This window comes from Podarcis melisellensis (assembly GCF_964234715.1).
Source record: "Podarcis melisellensis genome assembly, chromosome: 4".
Taxonomy (NCBI): domain Eukaryota; kingdom Metazoa; phylum Chordata; class Lepidosauria; order Squamata; family Lacertidae; genus Podarcis; species Podarcis melisellensis.
In genome coordinates this window covers 47479372-47502908 of record NC_138531.1, presented here as the reverse complement: position 1 = coordinate 47502908, position 23537 = coordinate 47479372, and the positions used below count along the sequence as shown (strand labels likewise).

General features: G+C 41.7%; 1 protein-coding gene across 1 annotated transcript in view; it reads right to left on the bottom strand.

Annotated features, from left to right (window-relative positions):
* The window catches only part of USP9X (ubiquitin specific peptidase 9 X-linked), a 71572-nt gene that overhangs the window by 28207 nt on the left and 19828 nt on the right, over nucleotides 1-23537 (bottom strand). Inside the window, exons 2-16 of the mRNA XM_081908932.1 lie at nucleotides 19958-20211; nucleotides 16827-16972; nucleotides 16614-16693; nucleotides 15104-15216; nucleotides 14637-14855; nucleotides 12834-12949; nucleotides 10378-10629; nucleotides 10156-10294; nucleotides 8742-8894; nucleotides 7510-7614; nucleotides 6017-6223; nucleotides 4689-4825; nucleotides 3729-3862; nucleotides 3047-3134; nucleotides 865-1207 (exon numbers count right to left, since the gene is read on the bottom strand). Coding sequence (XP_081765058.1) covers nucleotides 865-1207; nucleotides 3047-3134; nucleotides 3729-3862; nucleotides 4689-4825; nucleotides 6017-6223; nucleotides 7510-7614; nucleotides 8742-8894; nucleotides 10156-10294; nucleotides 10378-10629; nucleotides 12834-12949; nucleotides 14637-14855; nucleotides 15104-15216; nucleotides 16614-16693; nucleotides 16827-16972; nucleotides 19958-20053 — 2328 coding nt within the window. The 5' untranslated portion in view covers nucleotides 20054-20211. The remainder of the gene's footprint in view (nucleotides 1-864; nucleotides 1208-3046; nucleotides 3135-3728; nucleotides 3863-4688; nucleotides 4826-6016; nucleotides 6224-7509; nucleotides 7615-8741; nucleotides 8895-10155; nucleotides 10295-10377; nucleotides 10630-12833; nucleotides 12950-14636; nucleotides 14856-15103; nucleotides 15217-16613; nucleotides 16694-16826; nucleotides 16973-19957; nucleotides 20212-23537) is intronic.

The window sequence follows — 23537 nt, the reverse complement described above, 5'->3', positions numbered from 1 at the left end:
TGTGTCAATGACACTTTCCATTGTGAGACCAGGGACTTGGCAGGAGCACTAGATAATACCAAATGGAAAATCCCCCAAGTCCAGGGGCAAACCTGCTGATTAAGTACTCCACTCCTGCAGGCTAAAGTCAAATGGTTGCTCCATAACAGGGTAATGCAAACATACCCCCTACCCCGCCCTACAACACCAATCCATCTACCGGTCATCCTTTTGTAAATAAAAGATCAAAGCTATGTCCTGTTATTTGTCAGGTCAATTCTGTACTGAGGCAGCCCCTTGGTTGCCATGGCAGCCATAATGTCCCAAATCAGCATGGATTTTGAAATCACCAAGTCTGGGAATTTTCCAACCCTACACCCAAGACTAGTTCTGACAGTTTGGGTAGTGAGACAGCTGAACTAATTGAACAGAGGAAGAAAATGAGAGCAAACTACATAATTGGCAGCTTTCCTGACACTGATTGCCATTCCTACAGAGAGAGCGCTCCTTTTACAGTGTGACAGCAACGAACTGCCAAAGCCACAGTTGCAACCTGATACTCCACATATATAATGACTTCAGGAAGCATTGTGTAGCTGCATGGACATAGCAGACTTCTGCAGCAGCACTAGAAAGAATAAATATCTGTGGCAACCTCATATTCAACATCAAATGAGTTTTTCACCAAGCCATGTGCTGATTTTGCACTTTGTACAAATCACAGCGTATCAAAATAGGCAATGTGCAGCTGGAGTACAGAGTAGAACTCACATGTAATAACAGTTGCAGAACTTTTATTTTATTGGCCTAACCATACAAACCAACTTTTTTGTCAAATTACTATAAACTACAACTTGAATAAGTTAGATGTACTTTTACACTTACCCTCCAAAGGTAATCTAATCCTATTAACTCCAAGTCATCCATCATATAGGCTCGTCTCTTTGCAACTAGCTTCCCTTCTCGACAGTTCACAGCTTTGAAGAAACGTTCAAAACATTTCATTCCATTTTCTGTTAAGAGTGAAGGGTCCAACTGAAGAACATTGTTTTCAAAGAAGTCTTTATTTATGTCAGGGTCTAAATCCGGTTCATCTCCCATGAGTTTAGAATACCATTTAAAACAGGCCTCACGATCACACAGGTAGACTGCATTTTCAGCTAAACACTTCCATATTTGTTTTGCCTGAGGAGCACAGAGCCATAGTTGACCATCCTTCAGTAAAAATCTAGCATGAAACAGAGAGAAACAAAAAGTCATTAAAATTAGAAATGTCGTTCTAATTCTATGAATTAACAATTGAAACTCGGTAGTTGATGCTGTTTTCAACTGTTCTCCAATGTATTCATATATTCTGGAATATTCCTCAATCACAGAAAAGAGATCAATCTACCGTATTTTTCGCTCTATAGGACGCACTTTTCCCCCTCCAAAAATGAAGGGGAAATGTGTGTGCGTCCTATGGAGCGAATGCAGGCTTCAGGAAGCTATCCGCAAGCCTTTGGAGTGATGCGGGAATTTTCTTTATTCCGCCCCCCCCCCAAAAAAAACCTAGGTGCGCCCTATGGTCCAGTGTGCCCTATGGAGCGAAAAATACGGTATCCAGATTAAATAATATGCATATTATAAACTTGACATTTCACACAACTACTCTGTACACAAATGTCAGTCACATACTGACATGTTTAAGCAGGTAAAAGATGTTAGAATCCCAACTATAAAAGAAAATTTGAGTTAAGCAAACAGATTGCCTTTGTATCATGCCAAGCAGCCTAGATAAATAGGTATTATGTACTTTTTTGGACTAGTTGGCAGGTTCAATTTCATTGAACATCCTTCAGTCCTACAAAAAAATCCCAGCTATTGATTTCCCATAGATGCATCTGTCTCAGTACTATAAGCAGAAAAATGCTCCAAAGCAGAACAGAGGAGAAGAGAAAATTGTGTACAAATTGCATAGAGAAAATTGTGCGAATTTCACACAGAGCCTAACTACTGTGTCCAAAGAACAATTCTTCTATCCAGTGGTCACACATGGATAAATAAAGGTATCTTCCCCCCATGAATCCCAACTGATACGTTTCACATCTAGAAGGAAAATGAGTAGTATCAGCCATAATCAGAACGTTTACCATTCCTCTCATGGTGTTATCTACTGCAAATATTTAGGGGGGAAATACTTTGTTATGCTTTTGATTACAACTGTATCTTCTTCAGAAGTGTTAAATAAAACACCCACCATCATAGTTAAGAATACGTGTGCTTTGATCTTAGTAGATTATTCTGGGCTTATCTCACCTAATATTCAAGGCTTTATTCTTTTAGCCAAGTGGTTGAGGTGTGTGTGTGTGTAAGCAGTAAGTATAGGGATGTCAGAGTAAACTTAAGTGAGGAACCTTGTCTGTGGAATGGCCACTTGGCTAGAAATATTCATTCTCTATATTTTCAAACCACAGAACATTAGAACTTGCACATGAGTCATCTCTTTCCTTGACCGAAGTACTGCATGCCTCTTTCTAATCCCTTGTATACGGAAAGGTTTCTAGTGTTATCACATATCATCGCTGTCCTACCATCAGAAAACCTCCTCCTTCAAACATGTTTTGATAAAACAAGGGATATGTCTGCATCAGCTGTATCAGACTAAAAAGTGTACCAGTACACTCTCTGTCCCTATTCTTCTGGGGGCAGCAGAGCAATTAAGCAGTAGCTCAACTAGTTAGAATAAAGACCATCAGTGCTTGCGCTAGGAGCAATAGAGAGATGGTATGTGGATAAATGAAAGCAGCCAGTGAGTCTTCATCTGTGACATGGGAATGAGACAAATAAAGGGATTGTGCATTCTAGCTGGTAAGACCTGGAACTAAAGAGCATGCAAGGGAAACTTGTTTCTAGCCATGTGCCTTACTGCGACCTTGTCTAGAAATAGATTCAGCCACAAGACAAATATCATTTTGTAGATCAGCTGTTCTCAACAGCAAAAAGGGGCATTCATTTTTTTGCTTTTTTGAACAGCATAGATTGCTACTTTTACACCCAATGTAAAGCAAGTATCACTAAAACCAACCGTAGGAAGTTCAGACGTTCTTGGACTTCTTGCACATGACTATATCTACTCCCAGGTCTTACAGTTTGTGGATCGTATTCTCCATGCTCTGAAAATTTAATACAAAATATTATAATACATTTTTTTTAATCCAACAGCAAAACCTTTTCAGTTTTTCTCTAAAGGACGTCCCATTATGTCCAAGAAAGTTCTTAGGATTGCATACATTTTTAAGTTTCTTATCCAGTCTTATCTATTAAAAGAGTATTTAATATTAGTGATGACTTTTCTATTTGAAAGGTATATGCAAAGTTTACATTCCAACAACAAAATTACTTTGGAAAATTATCAGAAAGTACCCAATATTAGATACCATATTTGCAGCAAATGTTGAAATTAACTTTTCCAGAAGTAGTTAAGCAAAATGTGGGAGATATAAATTTCAATCACAGCACATTTTATAGCTATTGTAAAAACACACAAATGTACACAAAACTGGCAGCTTTGCCAATAAAATTATTCTGCCCCTCCCCACCTCCATCAACGAATTATTTGCTTAAATATGTACAGTTGGGTCTGGAAAAATACCTAAAGTAGAATCTAGGTGGAAAGTGACTTTCCCCGCTTCCTTCAGCATATGAGGAGGAAATAAATAGCAATATATCTCGTAATGTAGTTCTAGACAAAATTAAATTAAACTCACCTTTAGCATACTGTCTCATGCTTTCCATATACGCTGAAAGATTTTCTGCAACTAAAGTTACTAGAGCATGATTGTGCTGAAGTTGATTGATTAAGTCATGGCGATAAAACACATGGGGGCTTCGCTGAGTTTGACTGCAGTTTAAACACACATCAAAGTGTTACAAGTCCTGTTACTGAGAGTTTAAAACAATCCATTCCAAATGGCTACCATATTGCAAAACTATGCACACTCCCTCCCAAAGCTCCTAATCCCCTTAGATATCAGAGGGGTTCGGGGACTTCAGCAGACCAATTAGTTCTCCCCAGTTCTGTCTCGTTTATTTTCAATGAATGCATTAGAATTCTGTATCTCAACTTCTCTCAATCACAGCATTGACATACTCATGCAGACTGCCAAGCTTTTGATCGCCCTTTAAGTCTTTATTCCCCCTACCCCAAGACAAGAGCTTCCCACAGAAAACACTGAAAAAAATCCAGTATTTAGGTATAATTGTGATTGGGCAACAGTGCCCTCACCCCAAGGTAACAGCAAAGACATGAGTTCTTGTCTTCAGCATTCAGTGTGAAACAAGTTCCATCTTCAGACAATGGAGTGAGTTACTCCCAATTTTCTGGCTTCTATAGGCTTCAGCTTTACGAATGCCATAAGGCAATTTAACTGAAAGGAATGACCAGTGAGAACCAGGGGGAAATAATCTGATCGTCAGACAGGAGAGAGAAAATTGAGGAGACTGAGCTTGCCTCCCAGAGTTCTTTGCTCTCCTGCCTCCGTCACATGATTAGAAAAGTTACCCAACCCATCCATCTGGGTCATCAGCAACCATCTCAAATGGAATTGCATCCATTATGTATTAACATTTCCCATTATATTTCAGCAATACTAATGGATTATGTGAACTGTGTACCCTTTTCTAGCCCAATACATTAAAGAAATGAAAAGTTTATATTAAAGTCTCACCTCAAGTTTTGTGGTGCTTCACCAAACAAACTACAAATTTCCCTAATTTGTTTCAATGCAGGAATGACCCATTTATCATTTGTGCGAAGCTCTTCTATAAAACGATCTATCCATTGTATTTTTTGTGTATCTCGATCCTTAAAAAACAAATATTTTTATTTTAGCTTGCAACAATTAAGTATTTTTAAAGTGGTTTATCCATTTCTGGCTCCCTGTTTTAAATACTTTGGAACTGAATCATTAGGTTAGAAAACAGCCTACTAGAGAAGTTAACCAACAAACTCAAAATAGCACAGGTAGAAGCAAAGGAGGGCACCTTCAGCCCAATATGGGTCTCCTTCATCACATACACAGCACAACAGGAAATTGACCAACCCTCCCCTGCAACATCTAATATCATTTGTTTTTATCCCTTTGGTGTCTGCTGCCCTGGTATCCTTTTGAGAGTAGGGCTGGGTACAAATTCAATACATAAATAATATGGACACCATGGCAAGCTCTCGTTAACACTAATCAAAAGGGAGGAAGACAAAGTGAAGCTGAAAGGGAGGGAGAACATATGCCAGCCCACAGCTTGCTCATAATCCTCTAAGCCAGGGGTGTCAAACTCAAATTCATCGGGGGCCGCATCAGCAGTTTGGTCACCCTCAAAGGGCTGGTTGTATCTGTAAAGTGGAGGTTTCCTGTGTAGAACAGCCGGTGCCACTAGAGGGCAGACGTTCTCTGGCTTGTAGGCTGCCGCGCATGTGCTGAAGAGGCGGCTTTCTTGTGTCAAAAAAAAAAAAGCGAGAATAAAAGGTGAAGGCTGGCGGCCGCCGGCGGCTACACGGGCCACATGACAAGGTCTGGCAGGCCGGATTCGGCCCGCGGGCCTTGTGTTTGACACCCGTGCTCTAAGCTATGGTTAGGAGTAGCATCTGAAACGAGCTTTTTGATATCTACCCTCTTCCTTTATTTTTGTGAAAATAATACAACAGCCTTAATGCCACTATAGTATCAAATCCCAGTGTTAGTACCAATGGGACTATAGATTATTGGACATACATGAATTATACTTGTGTTCACAAGTTCCCTTCATCACATGCTCTAATTTCAATTAAGTTCCATCACCAAAAACAATTTCTTGTTACATCTGAACTGCCAAACTATGATTTTCATAACCCCTCTAAACCAGAGATGCAATCCTAGTCTGAAAGAATTCAACAGCAACGTCACCATTTCATATTTAACAGCAAACTAGTTGCTGTTAAGGAGAGAGAAAGGTAGGAACACACAAGCATAATGTCAGCCAACCCAAAGACAATGACTACCAAACAGCATATATTTACCTGAGAACAACTGTAATCTAAGATTTTAATGTGGGCACTGAGAGCCTGGTCCATGATATCAACTGGAACATCATCACTATGTGCTAAATTCCATAGAAGGTTCAGTACTTTGTGCGCCATCACACCATCTTTATCATCTTCTGCAAGACGACGAATTAACTCAAGTAGCTTTTCACGCTGCTTTTTGCTTGCATTTGTCCAACTTGCCTAGAAAATAAAGGGACACCATCAGAATATTTTAATGTGGCCTGAAAATCAAAGGTATGTGAATTGAAATACTAAAAGTGTTAAAATTAAGTTATATTGTCATAATGCAAATTAAGATATGATAGTAATTCTACTGTTCTTTCCAGTAACACCAATTAGGATGTCAGTACTGAGTAGCTTACCAAAAAATGGAAGAACTAAGCTATTTTTAGATCATTTTCAAATACTTCACTTGAATGGATTTGTAATCAGTAATAATATTAATTGTTCAGTGACTGCATTTCACAGTAATAGGAAATAATAGGAAGTCAGACAGAAAGGCCTCTTCTTCTCCCATTCAAAATAAATCCATGTTCCTGCTTCAGCAGAAGAGCAGAAGCCAAGCAAAATTTCCTTTGTTACCCAAGATTGTTAAGAATTGCCCTACTGAATCAGGACAAAGTCCCATCAACACCAGAATCAACTTCTAAGTGGCCAAACAGACTATGGGAAGTTCACACACAGTAGATGAGCACAATCTGCACTTGTGAATACCAGCAACAGGTATTCAAAAGCGTATTGTCTGCAACAATGGATGCCATACATAGCCTCCATGGCTAGCAGCTGTTGATGGCCTCATCCTCCATGAATTTGCCTACTCCTCTTTTAAAATCATCCAAATTGGTGGTCATCTCTACACCTTCTAGGAGTGAATACTGTTTTTTATGCCTTAAGTGAAATAATACTTCATTTTGCCCATCTAGAATCTTCCAACATTAGCTTCGCTGGATGGCCCTGGATTCTACTATTATGAGAGGGTGAAAAAGAAGCATTAGTCATGAGTGTGAAGGGGATATCTGTGTGCACATAAATCTGCTGTCGTTATAGGACTTCGGCACCACCTGGTGGTTGATGGCAAAACTGCTGCTCAAACAAAGACTTCCTTTGTTGCATTCTCCCACCATCCCTCAATTTTACTATAAGCCAAAACATCCCAGAGGACTGGACAGAAAATACGGTTTCTTGACCCCCTTCATCCTTTGAAAATTCATCTTCCACCACTAAAACATGCACACTAAGCACTGAGAGGCTGCTTTTCCACATGATGAAACATAACATTTGCTCCTTCCAATTTGCTGAAGTACAAAAAACTCAGGACTCTGGAAGAGCTTAGCCTATCCCCAAGTTCAGTGATAGTAAAGCACTAAAGGAAAAGTAAAGTTCCTTCATTACCAGGAACTCCCACTGTTGACCCTGAGGCTGTCCCTTGTTCCAATTAATAACAGCAGATTAATATGTATGCTTACCTTGAAACAATCAAATAGGTGGTCAAGTTGTTCAGGAGAGAAATCCCAGGCCAGTTTGGCAAGGAGGTCATGTACATTCTTCACAATGGCTTCATGTTTTCCTGCCTTGATAAGAAAGAGTTAACACCATTTACTGCTATCTCTACAAAAGACAGGATTGTCTTTATTTTTCTGAGACTTGAATTTCTATTACAGCCATTTCCCCACATGTTATCCTACAAAGTGGAATTGACCTGCACTTACAGTGACCTTAGAACAATTCTTGTAAAACTAGCACTGTTCTCATCCTGTTCTCATTTTTCTATGGCAGGTTGGAAAAGATAGCTTATATAATACCTCAGACTTTAAACTGCACTTATCTCTTGCTCTCTTGACTTTTTCAATTCCTATTCTTTAAAACCCCTTTGGCTTTTTATTTACAAAATCAATACTCTATATAAAGAGGCTAGATGATCAGTTTACAGATCATCATTACATTTCCCAAAGAAAGGTACAGCCAATAGTTGATACTCCTTCATATTTCTAATGCACATTTGCTTTTGAACATTTAAGCTAATAAAAATTGGGTTTTTTAATTTACACTTTAGAATTGCAACTGACTTAGAGAAACAGCAAAACTAGGCTTAAATCTTCCTGTTCCAAAACATTAATAGAACTTAACTAGCCAAGTTTGAAAAAGCAGGCAATTAGCGCTATGACCGCAATGTCAGCTCAATCTACTAGACCCATTTAACTTAGTAATAATAATATTTATATGGCATTCTCAGTGTGAATGGCACTTCACAGAACAACAAGATGATAAATTCCTGCTCCAAGGAGCTTACCATACACAAAACAGAGAAAGGAAAGGCAGGATAAATCAAATAATATGCAATTGTTTCAGTTATATGTGTTTATGCCATAGGGAATGGAAACAGGGGTTGATCAAAAGGCAAAACCTACAATGATTAACTTCTTAAATTTGATGACCCAAGAAAAAAGAGCACACCAATAATTCATCAGGCTTCCTGTGCCACATTTAGCTTCTTTTGGTAGCACAGCATATATTAACTAACCAAAAGTTTGTGTCCACCACAGAAGAACATAATATAATAAACTATGGTATTTGCAGACAGACGGACGAATTATACTTTAACATCTGCATCACGAAATATAAGCAACTCCAACTCATGCATGATAAGTAGTTCAAAATAAACTGCTCTCACTCAAGGTGACAGTTGTTTAGTCCCTACCTGTGCAGCCCAAATGTTGTCAAGGTCTTGCAAGGTGAGGGCCTTTTCTTTGATGACAAAACGAAGAATTTTCTCTAATTTTTCTACATACTGAGGTTGATGTAGACTATCCCTTAACACAATCGATAAGATATTATTCTGTTGAATCCACTCCTAAATTTAAGAAGGTAAAGAAAATTTCAGATGACAGCAAGCAGCACATTATAAACACGCCCAAAAAATGAAAGTCAAACTTATTTTTGTAACAATATGGAACAGGGAGTCCAACTCTGACCACCAGAGTTTATCTTATTCATAAGCAATGTTATATACTGGCAATTCCACATTTTACACTATTCAGGCGCAATATACTATATAGGAATGTAAGCAGAAACCAAAAGTAATGCCAAGAACCAGCTATTTGGCAGAAGCATCAAAAGCCATTTCACAGAAGTGTCAAAAGGGAGATGCTTGTTACACCAGGGGTGGCTAACCTATGGCCCTCCAGATGTTGAACTACAATTCCCATCAACCCCTGGCCATTGGCCATGCTGGCTGCAGTTGATGGGAGTTACAGAGTACACCTGGTTACCTATCTGAGTTAAACAACAGGCAAACAGAGCAACTTCCATAGTACAACTCACAATATCTGTTCATTTTCTCATTTTCCCAGTGCTTCCCTTCCATTTCTGCACCTCGTCCTAAGCATCTCCAGCCGCTATAACATGATGTTGTGGGACTACAACTCTCAACCACTCCTGATCATTGGTCATACTGGCTGGAGGCTGATGGGATGTTGGAGTCCAAGAACATCTGGAAGGCCACAAATTCCCTACCCCAAACTCATAATGTTGCAGTATTAAAATTAAAACTTCCACTATCAACCCCACTAAATTTGAGCATAGAGTAGAAAGTACACAGGGTATGCTGAGAGAAGTCTTAACTCCACTGAGCTATTTATGACATGGCTTTTTCAGTAGTTGCCCCAAGGATGTGGAATCCTTCACTTTTTCACACTTGTGGTGTTCCAGATGCTGTTCCCTTAATCCTTGACCATTTCCCATGCTGGCTGAGGAAAGTTGAAGTCCAACTATATTTGAAGGGTCACAGGTTCCCCACCCTTGGTTTATATACCTTGCTGGAAATGGTTTTGTTACACAAAGTCTTTGGTTCTTGAATTTTTACCATATACTGAGCTTTTTAGTGGGTCGTTTTGAGTTTGGTTTTATCAAATAGTGTATGTTTTTATTTTGATTGTTTCTTACTTACATTTTAATGTCCTGTTGTTTTTAATCTCATAAGCTACTTTGTGTCCATAGACAACAAAACAAGGTAAAATAATAAAATCAAAATCAAAGTTAAGGAAAACATCTCCTGGAAAGAAAGGCAGACAAATGCTTTGAACATATACAATGATATAATTCAAAGAACTTACTGCCATTCTTTCTGCTGTAAGCCATTCCTCCTCTTCAGGATTGCCATGCCGATGAGTGTAATATGACACACTAGATATCACCTTGTTAACTTCATTTAGTGCATTCATTTTTCCATTAAACGATGAAATTTGCAACAACCTGTGGAGAAATGTATGTATAAGAGAAGCAGAATCGGGTACTAAACATAGAAAACACTGTAGTCATAAAATAAAAGGCCTTACCTAAGTATCATTTTTAATCTAAATATTTCTAGGTTTTTTACAGTTTCCTCTTGCCCTGGAACTCTTGAGGCTAAGTTCTTTAGAGATTTGATTATCATTGACAATGCATCATTTTTGGCTTCATTCTTGGCTTCTTTTTTCAGTTCATCATCAGTTAAGTTTTCTAAAAACTGTGGAACCATTTCTATAATTGGAAGGAAGTATTTCTTCACTGTATGCAGTGTTAGAAACTCATAGCACTGTCCAAATGGTCTGGAGAGAGAAAAAATAGTACAAAAGGCTTAAAGTAGTATTAAGGAGAACCAGTATTTACTAAAAAAAATTACAAACCAGCAAGATTTACTAAAAAAAATTACAAACCTCCCCACATTTTGCCATCCCATTAGCAGATGATGAATGTTGTGGTTTCCAGGTATTTTTGAGGGGCAATATGTGAATTGGATACCCCCAAACCACCACTAACACTGGAGCTCCTCCTGGTGGCCACCATGTCCCCTCTACCCACTGAAGCAATGCTTTATGGCAGGCTGCCTCAAACTCAGCCCTCCAGGTGTTTTTGGTCTACAACTCCCATGATCCCTAGCTAGCAGGACCCGTGGTCAGAGATGATGGGAACTGTAGTCTCAAAACATCTGGAGGGCCGGGTTTGAGGAAGCCTGTTTTATGGTAACAAAGTGTAAAACTGACAGAGGGTACTGTGGGAAAATTAGTGCCCCTCTCCCCACTTGGACTCCCATTCTGCCCCAGAAGCCCCTGCCAGAATGACATCTTCAGGGGCCTTTGTGAGTGTAAACAGTGGACGTCAATAACTGAAAAAAGATCTTGCTGTGTCTCAACATCATTAATTTCATCCCAGATCATGACCACTTCCATACTATTCAAGATAAATGTTCTCTACAAAGATCTGAACTGCTAGCAAAATGGCTCTGGCTGAGTTTGTGTGTACAGAGGTGCCTCGCAAGACAAAATTAATTCGTTCCGCAAGTCTTTTCGTCTTGCGAGTTTTTCGTCTTGCGAAGCACGGTTTCCCATAGGAATGCATTGAAAATCAATCAATGCGTTCCTATGGAAACCGCCTTCAGACTAGGTCCGGGGACAGTCTGTACCCCGACCTCTTCTGAAGGCCGGCGGGGGGGGGGGGCAAGTCTTAGCTTCCCGCCGCCTGCCTTCCCGGGACAGCGGACACTTCTCCGCTGTCCCGGGGCGATCTTAAAATGCTGGCAGGCGGCAGCGAAGGCTTCAGAATGCTGTTCTGAATGTTGGCGGTGGAGAGGAAAAACCCTCCTCCCACCGCAAGCTGCAGGAACAGAGAAGCCCTTCGCGCCTTGTCCTCTGTTCCCGGACCTCCCACCGCAAGCCTTAGGACAGGTCCGGGAACAGAGGAGAAGGCGCGCTGCGCTTCCCCGCTGTCCCCGGAGATTTCCCTATGGGCTTTCGTCTTGCGAAGCAAGCCCATAGGGAAATTCGTCTTGCGAAGCCGCTAAAAAATCGGAAAACCCTTTCGTCTTGCGGGTTTTTCGTTTAGCGAGGCATTCGTCTTGCGGGGCACCACTGTATCTCTCTTCCAAGAGCACTGGAGATAAGGTTCCTAAGGTCCTTATACATACAATTCTGCAAAATACACAGAAGCAACTCTCTACTGTATATGTAATATCCTCATGCCCCAACTCATTACAATCCAGATGTGCCAAATTTTCCACACAAGAAACAAGACAGGGTGTAGAAAGTTCAAATGGAGTGGTGGTCTTCCACCAGGAACAGACATAGCTCACCAAAGTTCCAGCATTCTATTCCAACAGCAAACTGCTGCTGGGGAAACTCTGAAACCTCACAACAAACCTTGGCTTTCATCAGTCTCATTGCCGTAATTTCCCATACATTATGGTTCCTAATTAAGGTTACTTGCCCAAAAGCTGAGCTTGCTAGATCAAAGCAAAGAAGAAAAATTAAGGTCTTCTGAAAGTGTGTAAGGTTCAAAGCTAATCTGTATGGTAATTAAGGTAATTAAGGTATAAATCTTTGCTCCAAGACTGCAAACCCTAAATGACAAAATATCTATTTTTGAACAAATTGGCTCTTTTTGCAATCAGGCTAAACAGAATGTGCCTAGGTTAGCATTTGCAAAGAAAGTAGTATACTGTTTTCATCCTCTTCTTCCCTTTCAAAAAAGCTCAGAACTGCTAACAGTAATTCACACTAGAGGGTATATAGACTTCAGAAAAATAATAAAAACTGCAGCACATCCATCCTCATGCACTACTGAAGAAACCAGAAGACTTCTGAATCTATTATTCAGACTTAATGCTCACTTGCTTGCACAAGCTGGGGCATCAGATCTTCATCAATCCTCACACACACACACCCAGCGCTCCTGTGGTAAAGCCAAGGATGAGAGAGAGAAACTAACTAACTCAAGGGATACTGTTATTCCGTTGATACATAGAAAAAGGACTTACTTGATGAGAGCTGCTATAATCTGAACATTCAATGCTGATCCGCTCATAAAACGATCGTGTAAGATCTGAAACCCATTCAATGTGCCAAACTTGTTGATGAGATCTACTAGCCAACCCTGTAAAACAATTTTTCCTGCTTTACATGTCATTCTACCAACACATATTTATATTGCAAAGAACAAGTCCTACTTTTGGTCACAATTAGAAGTAAATATACTCCTTTAACCATGATTATCCTCTCCTGTACTATTAATAATTTCAAAATATTTTGCAAGTTGTGATAATACCAGCAATTCAGTATTATACTATTATAAAAGACAGATATTTCTGAACAAGAGAGCTTTTATGCACAGTAATCCGTTATCTTCTGACAGAAATTAATACAAGATTTCCTTTTAAGTTAGAAACCAGAAGCGAATACAGATTAATGGGGTGTGGGAGACAGTTTTAGCATATGGAGATCATCATAACAGGCATCAGCCCAAAGCTATACAGTGGCACCTCTGGTTACGTACTTAATTCATTCCGGAGGTCCGTTCTTAGCCTGAAACTGTTCTTAACCTAAAGCACCACTCTAGCTAATGGGGCCTCCTGCTACCGCCGCGCTTCTGCTGCGCGATTTCTGTTCTCATCCTGAAGCAAGGTTCTTAACCCGAGGTAATATTTCTGGGTTAGCGGAGTCTGTAACCTGAAGCGTATGTAACCCGAGGTACCACTGTATTGACCTCCTTTTGAAGTTCCAGTCATGTGAACTGAGACTTCCCAACACTTTGAGGCTCCAAGAGAGTTAGCCTTGAAACTAACATACCAATTTATACACTACAACAAAGTTAGCAACTTCACAAATTTTAACTCCAACTTTTTTGGCTGCGATTTGATACATTTGCAACTACAGTCGTACCTTGGTTTTCAAACAACTTAGTTGTTGAACATTTTGTCTCGCAAACACCGCAAACCCAGAGGTGACTGTTCCAGTTTGCAAACTATTATTGGAAGCCGAACGTCTGATGGGGCTTCCACAGCTTCTGATTGGCTGCAGGAGTTTCCTGCAGTCAATCAGAAGCCGCGCTTTGTTTTTCGAACATTTTGGAAGTCAAATGGACTTTCGGAATGGATTCCGTTCGACTTCCAAGGTACGACTGTACATTAAGGCTAATGATGATGATGAAGAAGAAGAGTTTGGATTTGATATCCCGCCTTTCACTCCCCTTCAGGAGTCTCAAAGCGGCTAACATTCTCCTTTCCCTTCCTCCCCCACAACAAATACTCTGTGAGGTGAGTGAGGCTGAGAGACTTCAGAGAAGCGTGACTGGCCCAAGGTCACCCAGCAGCTGCATGTGGAGGAGTGGAGACTCGAACCCGGTTTCCCAGATTACGAGTCTATCGCTCTTAACCACTACACCATGCTGGCTCTGATACTTAGTTTACAAATCCTGGTTAAGACAGAAGCATGTTTAGCATTAGCCAAGGTTTCACAGCAGATCTAATAAATAACCATGGTGAAGTCTGACAGAAAATAGTGAAGAGAATTCATTTTAAGATGAATATTTAAGATGATACCTAGTTCTGATTTGTGCCTAAGCACAATGCAGGCTATAGCACGTGTTTATGTGTCTACTGCTTTTATGACTTGATTAAGAATGCACTAGGAAACAGGGAGAGTACAGTTTCTGCTTCACCTGGTTCTTACTTTTCCAACTTAGCAAAAACCGAAGAGGCAAACCAATACCCTAGAAAACAACTGTCTGGAAATGTCTTAAGTGAGAATGATCACTGTTGCTTCAAAATTTCAAATCAACATACCTTTGGTGACCGTGGGTCTGGAGGACGAGCATAAAGTTCATCTTCAGCCAGCTGAACTCCAGCAGGAACAGTTTCAGAGGGACGTGTACCATTGTAAAGATGGAATTTGCAATGAGGATTTAAGGCCATTGCAAGAAGTTCAAGAAGAGGAAACCAATCTTGGGCCAGCTTTGCCACACAGAGTTCAACTAGGCGGTGAGTGTTGTTAATGATACATCTCTATTAAGAAAAAAATACTTTATATAAACTTGCTTGATAGTGAAATTCCTTATCAGAGTAAAGAAAATTCTATAAACCCTTGTTGCATGAAATTATTTATTTCAAACCATACAAATTTAAGCTACAGGAATTATATAGTAAAAGTAATGCAACAGTTTTCACAAGTGTCACAGGTAATTAACCAGTTTTTACCATAGTGAAGCTGTTGACATAATGGATACATGAATGGGTAGCTAAAACAAACTTACATGAATCTCAAATTTCCAGCCACTCACTGCCTCATCTGTAAGGATTTTTGTGAAAGAGATTGTTAACCCATCTCGAAAAAATCGCTGACATGCTTCACTTTTAACATCAAGGCCTGTGTAAAAAGAGATCATCAAAGAATTAAGTTACTTGGTGTCATACACTGACTACTAAATTACCAACAGTAAAACATTCGGAAAATGCTTCAAAAGAAAACTGTTTAATACATTTAATACCTATTATACTTTAACTAAACTGCATAAAACGTGAGTTAAATTTTCTTAACAGCACTGCATAGACATTATATCCATGCAACAGTTTAACTACTGTTGATTATTTTTCTATGCATGTTCCTAGCCTAAAAGGTTGCAGGAAACACTACACTGAGGACATTAAATGCCCAGAAGCTAGGAGGTCCCTATCAAGAATACTGCAATAGCTAAAAGAAGTAGGGTTATCATTTTTAAGATCCTTATTATTTCTTTCCTCTCAACCTTGCTTCTGTGCAACTCCCTCTACCAGTCAGCCCCCAGTCAGCCTGCCCTTCTCCAACTTGCAATGGATCTGAAGGCAATTTAGACCTGAAACTGACTCCCAACATTGATTCTATTAGCTGAGCACTTTCTCCTGTGCTAATTCTTTAGAAATGCATCAAATCTTCCATTTGTAGTAACACAAATGATTTACACTAAAAACTGTAAAAATCAAATTATCTTTTTATAATCTGTACAATTCCTATAAGATGGGTCACTATCATCATCTTCCCAAATGTAGACAAGAGCAAGCCGCTTGCCCAATACTGCCTACTGAATTTAAATTTCAACCCATGGACTTTCCAAGTCATAGCTCACTCTCAGACACTATGTTACAAGAATTCTTCAACTACTGAAATGCTGTTTAGATATACAAATGAAAGTTCTCCACCAAACCAAAAGAAAACATACTTTGAAGTTGACCAGTTTACTCATTTCATTTAACACTATGGGCATTCCCCCAGTTGCACAAGGTTTGTGTTCCAGACCCCTGTGCACATAAGCGAAAATCGCATAAGTGCAGAGAACCCTCTAAAAAGCCTCTAAATGCCCATTTTTCCTGTTCTCCAGCTCTCTCTTCCCACAACTCTCTCTTCAATTAGAGTTGAAGTTCTAGGGCCAGCTGGAGGATGCACAGAAAAGCGGCAGCTGGAGGATGCACAGAAAAGCGGCAGCTGCTACACTACTGCACACATCAGCTGCTAAGCCTAGCAGCCTAAAAAAAGCTTTGCTGCACCTCCAGTCTCTTTGGGGATTCCTCTGTCCCCAATGAAGTCCTCTTCAGGCACCAGGAAGGGTCCCTTGCAAGCCATAAGGACTCTCCAGCTCTTTCGCATTTCCTGGCTTGAATCTATTTATTTCTTTATCTCCCTGTATACACAGTCTAGTAGTAAAGCTAGCAATTCTAAATAAGGGATATCACTTTAGGTCATTGAGGTGCTATATCCATTGTTCTTAAAAGTTTAATTTTTCAACTTACCTTTTTTACTAAGCTCAATAGCAGCTTCTAGAAGAACTTCTAACTCCCCTTTAGGCAATACAGGAACAACCCATCGAGGTCTAAGAAAACATTAGAATATAAAATTCAATTTGGCATGAAATCTAACTTTCCCCTTCAGTGTTTTTCATCTGGAAAAGATGAAATAATCTGAGCCACAAATTAACACATTGCCTGAAAAATATATATAAATACCTGTTAATCATGTCATCCAACTTGGCCAGGTCAGTGTGTGGAAATGCAGGCTCCTCATCTTCAAGCTGTGGTGGAGCATCACCCTGACCCTGTTCATCAGGGGGTGTAGCTGGGGAATTCTCATTTGAAGAATCAGGGGAAGAAGTCTGAATTAGAAAATACATAGTTAAGTAAACCACTCAAATACTGAAATTCTTGCAATAATTTTTAAAATTACGGAGTCATCATACAGTTTAATCAAGTTTTAATGTCTCCTTCTAATAACATTCAAAGGGTAGGCCTCTTTCCCCCTAACCTTTCAAGGGTAAATGTATCGCTTTCTTCGTCATCTTTATGCTGCACAGGACAGTTATTTCACGCTTTCATTTTAATCATATTTGTACTATGTGTTTTTTGTTTTCAACATACAATTCTGTAAATTTCCTTTCCCCTATGTACTAAATTCAATAGCTTTTCTAAATCACAACCCCCTCCAAAATCAAAACAGAAGCTTTGATATGGTCCTCCTGCTTCTAGGTCATAATTCTAACTCAGTAGCTGCCATGTGTGGTGAGGTAGAGCTGCAGACACAACCTCCTGACACCAGCATCACTGCTACTTGACAGGGCAGGACAGCAGCAAGTTCGGGCCTGTGCAGGGAGCACTGGTGAGATCACACTGGTCTATCATGCACTACTGCAAATGTACTGAGTTCAATGCCTCTGTGCAATGTAATGCACAAATAACACAAGCAACATCCACAGCCGCCTGAAACCTATAAAACTCAAGTCTCAATCAGGTGCCCTCTGAGTCCTCCTGTAGGGCAAGCACTTTACATTCCAAGCATGATGAAGAAAAAAGCCACTTTCCACCAAGTTCTATTCTCAGGGATAGCAAACACAGTGCCCTCCAGAGGTTTTGGACTACAGCTCTTATCAGCCCAGCTAGCATGGTCAATGGAAGCCCAAAACATCTGGAGAGAAGAATGCTGACTACCCATGCTCTATTTGCTACTGAGAACAGCACCAGTGAAAATCTCTTCCAGTTGCCTGCATGTTTCCTTGGCAATATTTACACTATTTTAATGTAAGCCAAGTATGTTGTAAAGTTCTTACAAAAGGAGAAAAAGCACATCAGCCAGCAACACTTTGACAATCTCCTCCTCATTGGAGACAACACATTCACAACACTGTGCAAACACCAACTGTGGAATTCAACATTAAGCTTTTCCAATTGTTCCATCTGTCTAAGCATTGCAGCTTACTAAGCAGTATGATACCTCTCCCCTTTCCCTGTGCTGCTCTGGCACTTCTCCTGACCCTCCCAGAGTTAATTTCAGGGGTGCAGGGAGGCACATGGGTAAGGGGAGAGGGGACAGACCCATTGTGCAAACTGAAGTTCTTGTACTGACAGGGCTCATTAGAACGGCACCTCTAGCTTTCAGTGCTGCACTACATTTGGTAGCAACGTCTCCTTGATGAACATCCACAAATCTATCTTGCTTGGATGAGAAACATCTTACACCTTGTACTGACTGCCAATATGCTGAGAACAATGAAAGAACAAGAAAAGCAAGTTTGGAGCAACACTATGGGGATACAATGATCAAAAGAATGTTGGGGGGGGGGGGAAGAGATTACTTCAACTGAAGGATGTGAGTTGGTGTAAGATCTCCAAGAAACTGATGTGATTATGTTCATGCAGCAAGAATACAAGAGCTCTGAACTACTCACACTCCTGTTATCACTGTGCATAAAGGAAGCATGTGTGAGCATGTAACATTATCATCAGAACAGGCCTCAAATAAAACCAGTTTTGTTCACCATGTGTGCAAAAAAATAAAATCTCAAGTGCAACAAGCAAAACCATTTTTTTACAGCAATTTCTGAGAAATCCCAATCTAATCACTGGATCTTTTCAGAATGGTTTCAAACAACTATATTTTCCTGAGCCGGATGAACAGAGTATACACCCAAACAACAATTTGTTTAATAAAAGCAGTAATTCAAGAAATAGCATCCAGTATATGCAATTAATACATACAAGCTGTCACTTATCTGCTTACTTTTAACAACTTAAGAACATATGTAAACACTTGTGTGCAAACAGGCATGGAAGAGTTTGTGTATTCTCTCTCATTTACTATTCTTATTTGCTACAAATAGTTGTGTGGGTGTAGGCAGCTTTTATGAATTTACAAAGCTACTGTAAACATCAGCAGTCCACCTGCTATAAGTGAAGTTAACTGTACAAAACCTAGTGCTTCCAACAGAAGCCATGGAAACCTTGTCTATGTAAATAAAGCTTAATAACTATTACAATTCACTTCAACAATGATTCCCTTAGCAATTGTAATTTTATTCTACTATAGAATGTGACATTTCACTCATTTGGCAAGAAAAACAGGAGTTTTTTAATGCAGTGGAATAGCAGTTCAGAGACCTCAGAAGTCTAGCATTAGTGTGAGGATGATCCTTGCCTTCTCCACAACCCTAAGATTGGGGAAAAAAAGCTTGGGGGTTGTTTTATGCTTCAAAGTGCAGTGGCAACCTGGCACACCCCAGTGCAGCCAGGTGCTGATACTTCTTCTTAGTGCATCTCAGAAGGCAACTGTACAAATAACCAGTCCCAGCCATTTCTTCCCCTCTAAACTGGATACAGACCTGGGAACAGTAATCATACTTGAGTTTTTGAGGGACTCAGAGACCTAGAACAAGAGCAGGGAATCCCCACTTCCCTTTCCAAGCTGAAGAAGATGAAATGGGCTTGTTTTTGCAGAAAAGATCACATTAACTCCCTATGTACCTCCAAGCTCAGAGCTATGGGGTGACTGTACCCAACCTCATGCTGTATTACAGAGGGTCCTACACAAGATCAGGACCAAAAAATCTTTAATTAACAAGGCCAGCCAAAATATGTGGATTCTTGATTTAGAGTATCTAAATTTTTAAGACAAATATTCAAAGAGACTCTCACCATGCAAGGGGTTTGTAAACAGGGAGGTGCCCAGACCAACTTTACTGGAATTTATTTAATGTGTAAAGTAGAACTGAAGTGTATTGTTGCAAGATTAAGGTTAATTAGTGTTACCAATTGCAACTTTTGCTCAAAAATATCTAAATTTTGATTACTAATATGAATATCCACCATACCTGATTCTGCTGGAGAGGAGGCTGGGACTGTCCATCAGGAGCCTGGCCCTGGCTGTCGTTCCCTCCTACTGGAGAGCCACGGGTCGTGGCTGTCATACTCGAAACAGGGCAGATTTTTGCAATTTTGTCTGCTTATGTAGTTGTTGAGAGAGAAAAACTTATAGTCCGCTTAATAAAGTTGAAGTACCAGCATATGTCTGTTTTAAAAAGCTCCAACTCAAGAACAAGCCATCTTGCAGAGACCATTGCATAACCTGAAAGAGATACATTCAAACATTTAATTTTGTTTTAAACTTTTTTGAACATGCAAATACGAACAGCCCCATTTAAAGAACTTCCTGCCCCACACATAAATCTAACTCAGAATTACAAACGGCCTAGTGGTTCCCAATTGGGAGTCTGTGGACCCCAGGGAGTCCATGCAACCCACTCAGGGGAGCTGTGGCACCATTCACATAACAAAAAATACCAGAGATAATATCAACATTTTAAAATGTAGGGGGTCCATGGCTTGGCTTTTGAAAAACAGAGGGTCCTCAGTACTTAGCTAATTAGAAACCACTGGCCTAAGCCATTTAGTAAGCCTTTGAGAGCCAAACTATGAGGGTAATAGAGTTTAAGCAATAAAGTAGTTACTGTGACCCAGTTATTTTCTTATACTGCCAGACTTATCTAACCAGTCGCTTATCTCTTCCCTCAGAATAGCAAGTCTTCTTCAGGCATGAAGAAACTACAATTCCAACAATAGCAGTTTATGCAGCAAAAAGGGCATTCTGCTACAAGAGTACAGTGGTGCCCCGCAAGACGAATGCCTCGCAAGACGAAAAACCCGCAAGACGAAAGGGTTTTTCGGTTTTTGCGACGCTTCGCTAGACGATATTCCCTATGGGCTTGCATCGCAAGACGAAAGCCCATAGGGAAATCTCGGGGACCTTTTTTTAAATGCTGGCGGTGGGGAGCAAAGCCTTTTCCCCCCCTCCGGACTTCAGAAGAGGTCCAGGAAGGCCGGCGGGGGCGAAAGGCTTTGCTCCCCACCGCCAGCATTTTAAAAGCGGTCCGGGATAGCAGGGAAGCGCTTCCCGCTATCCCGGACGGCTTTTGAAGCCTGCCTAACCGGGGGCTTTTAAATCGCCCCGGGACTGTCCGGGGCGATTTAAAAGCCCCCGGAAGGCTTTTGAAGCCTCCCCCCGCCGCCCGGCATCGGAACGATGTCCCGAAGCCCGGCGGCGGGGCAGGAAAGCCTCCCCCCCGCCGCCCGGCTTCGGGGCAGGAACGCCTCCCCCAGCCGCCCGGCTTCGGGGCATCGTCCCGATGCCGGGCGGTGGGGCAGGAAAGCCTCCCCCAGCCGCCCGGCATCGGAACGATGTCTCGAAGCCGGGCGGCCGGGCGGGAAAGCCTCCCCCCGCCGCCCGGCTTCGGGGCATCGTCCCGATGCCGGGCGGTGGGGCAGGAACGCCTCCCCCAGCCGCCCGGCTTCGGGACATCGTCCCGATGCCGGGCGGTGGGGCAGGAAAGCCTCCCCCAGCCGCCCGGCATCGGATCGATGTCTCGAAGCCGGGCGGTGGGGCAGGAACGCCTCCCCCCGCTGCCCGGCTTCGGGGCAGGAACGCCTCCCCCAGCCGCCCGGCTTCGGGGCATCGTCCCGATGCCGGGCGGTGGGGCAGGAACGCCTCCCCCCGCCGCCCGGCTTCAGGGCATCGTCCCGATGCCGGGCGGTGGGGCAGGAACGCCTCCCCCAGCCGCCCGGCTTCGGGGCATCGTCCCGATGCCGGGCGGTGGGGCAGGAACGCCTCCCCCCGCCGCCCGGCTTCGGGGCATCGTCCCGATGCCGGGCGGTGGGGCAGGAACGCCTCCCCCAGCCGCCCGGCTTCGGGGCATCGTCCCGATGCCGGGCGGTGGGGCAAGAACGCCTCCCCCCGCCGCCCGGCATCGGAACGATGTCCCGAAGCCGGGCGGCCGGGCGGGAAAGCCTCCCCCCGCCGCCCGGCTTCAGAACGATGTCCCGAAGCCCGGCGGCGGGGCGGGAAAGCCTCCCCCCGCCGCCCGGCATCAGAACGATGTCCCGAAGCCGAGGGGCGGGGGGGGGAGAAAGCCTTTGTCCCCCCTGCCTGCCTTCCCAGGGGCTTTTAAATCGCCCCGGACAGCGGAGAAGTCCTCCGCTGTCCCGGGCGATTTTAAAATGCCCCCCGCCAGAAGAGGTCGGGGGAAGGCGGTTTCCATAGGAACGCATTAATTGATTTTCAATGCATTCCTATGGAAAACCGTGCATCGCAAGACGAAAAACTCGCAAGACGAAGAGACTTGCGGAACGAATTAATTTCGTCTTGCGAGGCACCACTGTACATTTGAAAAAAACTATGCCATGGTCAGTGCTGGACCTGTTGTGGTTATGAGTTTATCCTTAATTCACCCTCACCCTTTTTGAAATAAATCTATTTCAAATGATACAGAAAACCACCTACATAAAAACTTATTCCCAGCATTTTGGCAGTACGGTAATAGCTTACATTCAATCATGCTTAGAATTCCCTTAAATTTACCATAGGTATTCTGACTACAAGTTAGATTGTTAAAAGGGTACAAAGAGTTGATCTCAGTATCTCTTCAGTGACGGCAACTCCTATCTCTCAGAACCTGAGCATTTTCTAGACTAGGAGTGGCTAACCTGTTGCCCTCCAAATACTGGACAACTACTAACATTTCTGATTACTGGCCATGCTTGCTGGAGTGGATGAGCTGAGTGTCTACAAGAACATGTAAAGGGACACAAGTTCCTCATTCTTGCTACAGATGTGCTTCAAGACTGCCCTGTTCTGGCATTCTCATTTTTAAGGTGGCATATGGCAATTAGATATACAGTGGTACCTCGGGTTACAAACACCTCGGGTTACAGACTCCACTAACCCAGAAATAGTATCTTGGGTTAAGAACTTTACCTCAGGATGAGAACAGAAATCACACAGCAACGGCAGTGGGAGGCCCCTTTAGCTAAAGTGGTACCTCAGGTTAAGAACGAACCTCCAGAACGAATTAAGCTTGTAACCAGAGGTACCACTGTAGCCTGTAACACACTGGTGAGTGATAACCACAAAAACCAATCAAATTAGAATACTAAATAGAATATACACATTTCAGACAAGGAGGAATAGCATTAACGCTGCATCAAGATGAATTTGGTAAATTAATCTAAAAACTGGCTTTTAACTACAATTTAAATCAAATAAATATTGAATTTCCTTTTTTGAAAAGTATTTATTTATCCACTGGTTGAAGCATCATGTTCACTTGCTTACTGGCAACTCATTATTTCTGGTAGGCTTTTAATGCCTGGAATTGGTATGCACAATCTGTGAAGCCACATCTAAATAGAGAATAGTTTTATTTAAAGGGTGAAAGGAATTACTTTTAAACAGCACAGTCCAGTAGTTTAAGTATGCTATGGGTTACAACTAAACGCACATCTACTCAACTGGCATAAAATATTAATTCAGCTGTCTCACAAGAATGTTCCAGTAAAAAATAATCATGAATTAAAGAGTCACCGTTCTAACCACTAAAGCTATATGTAGCAAATATTCCA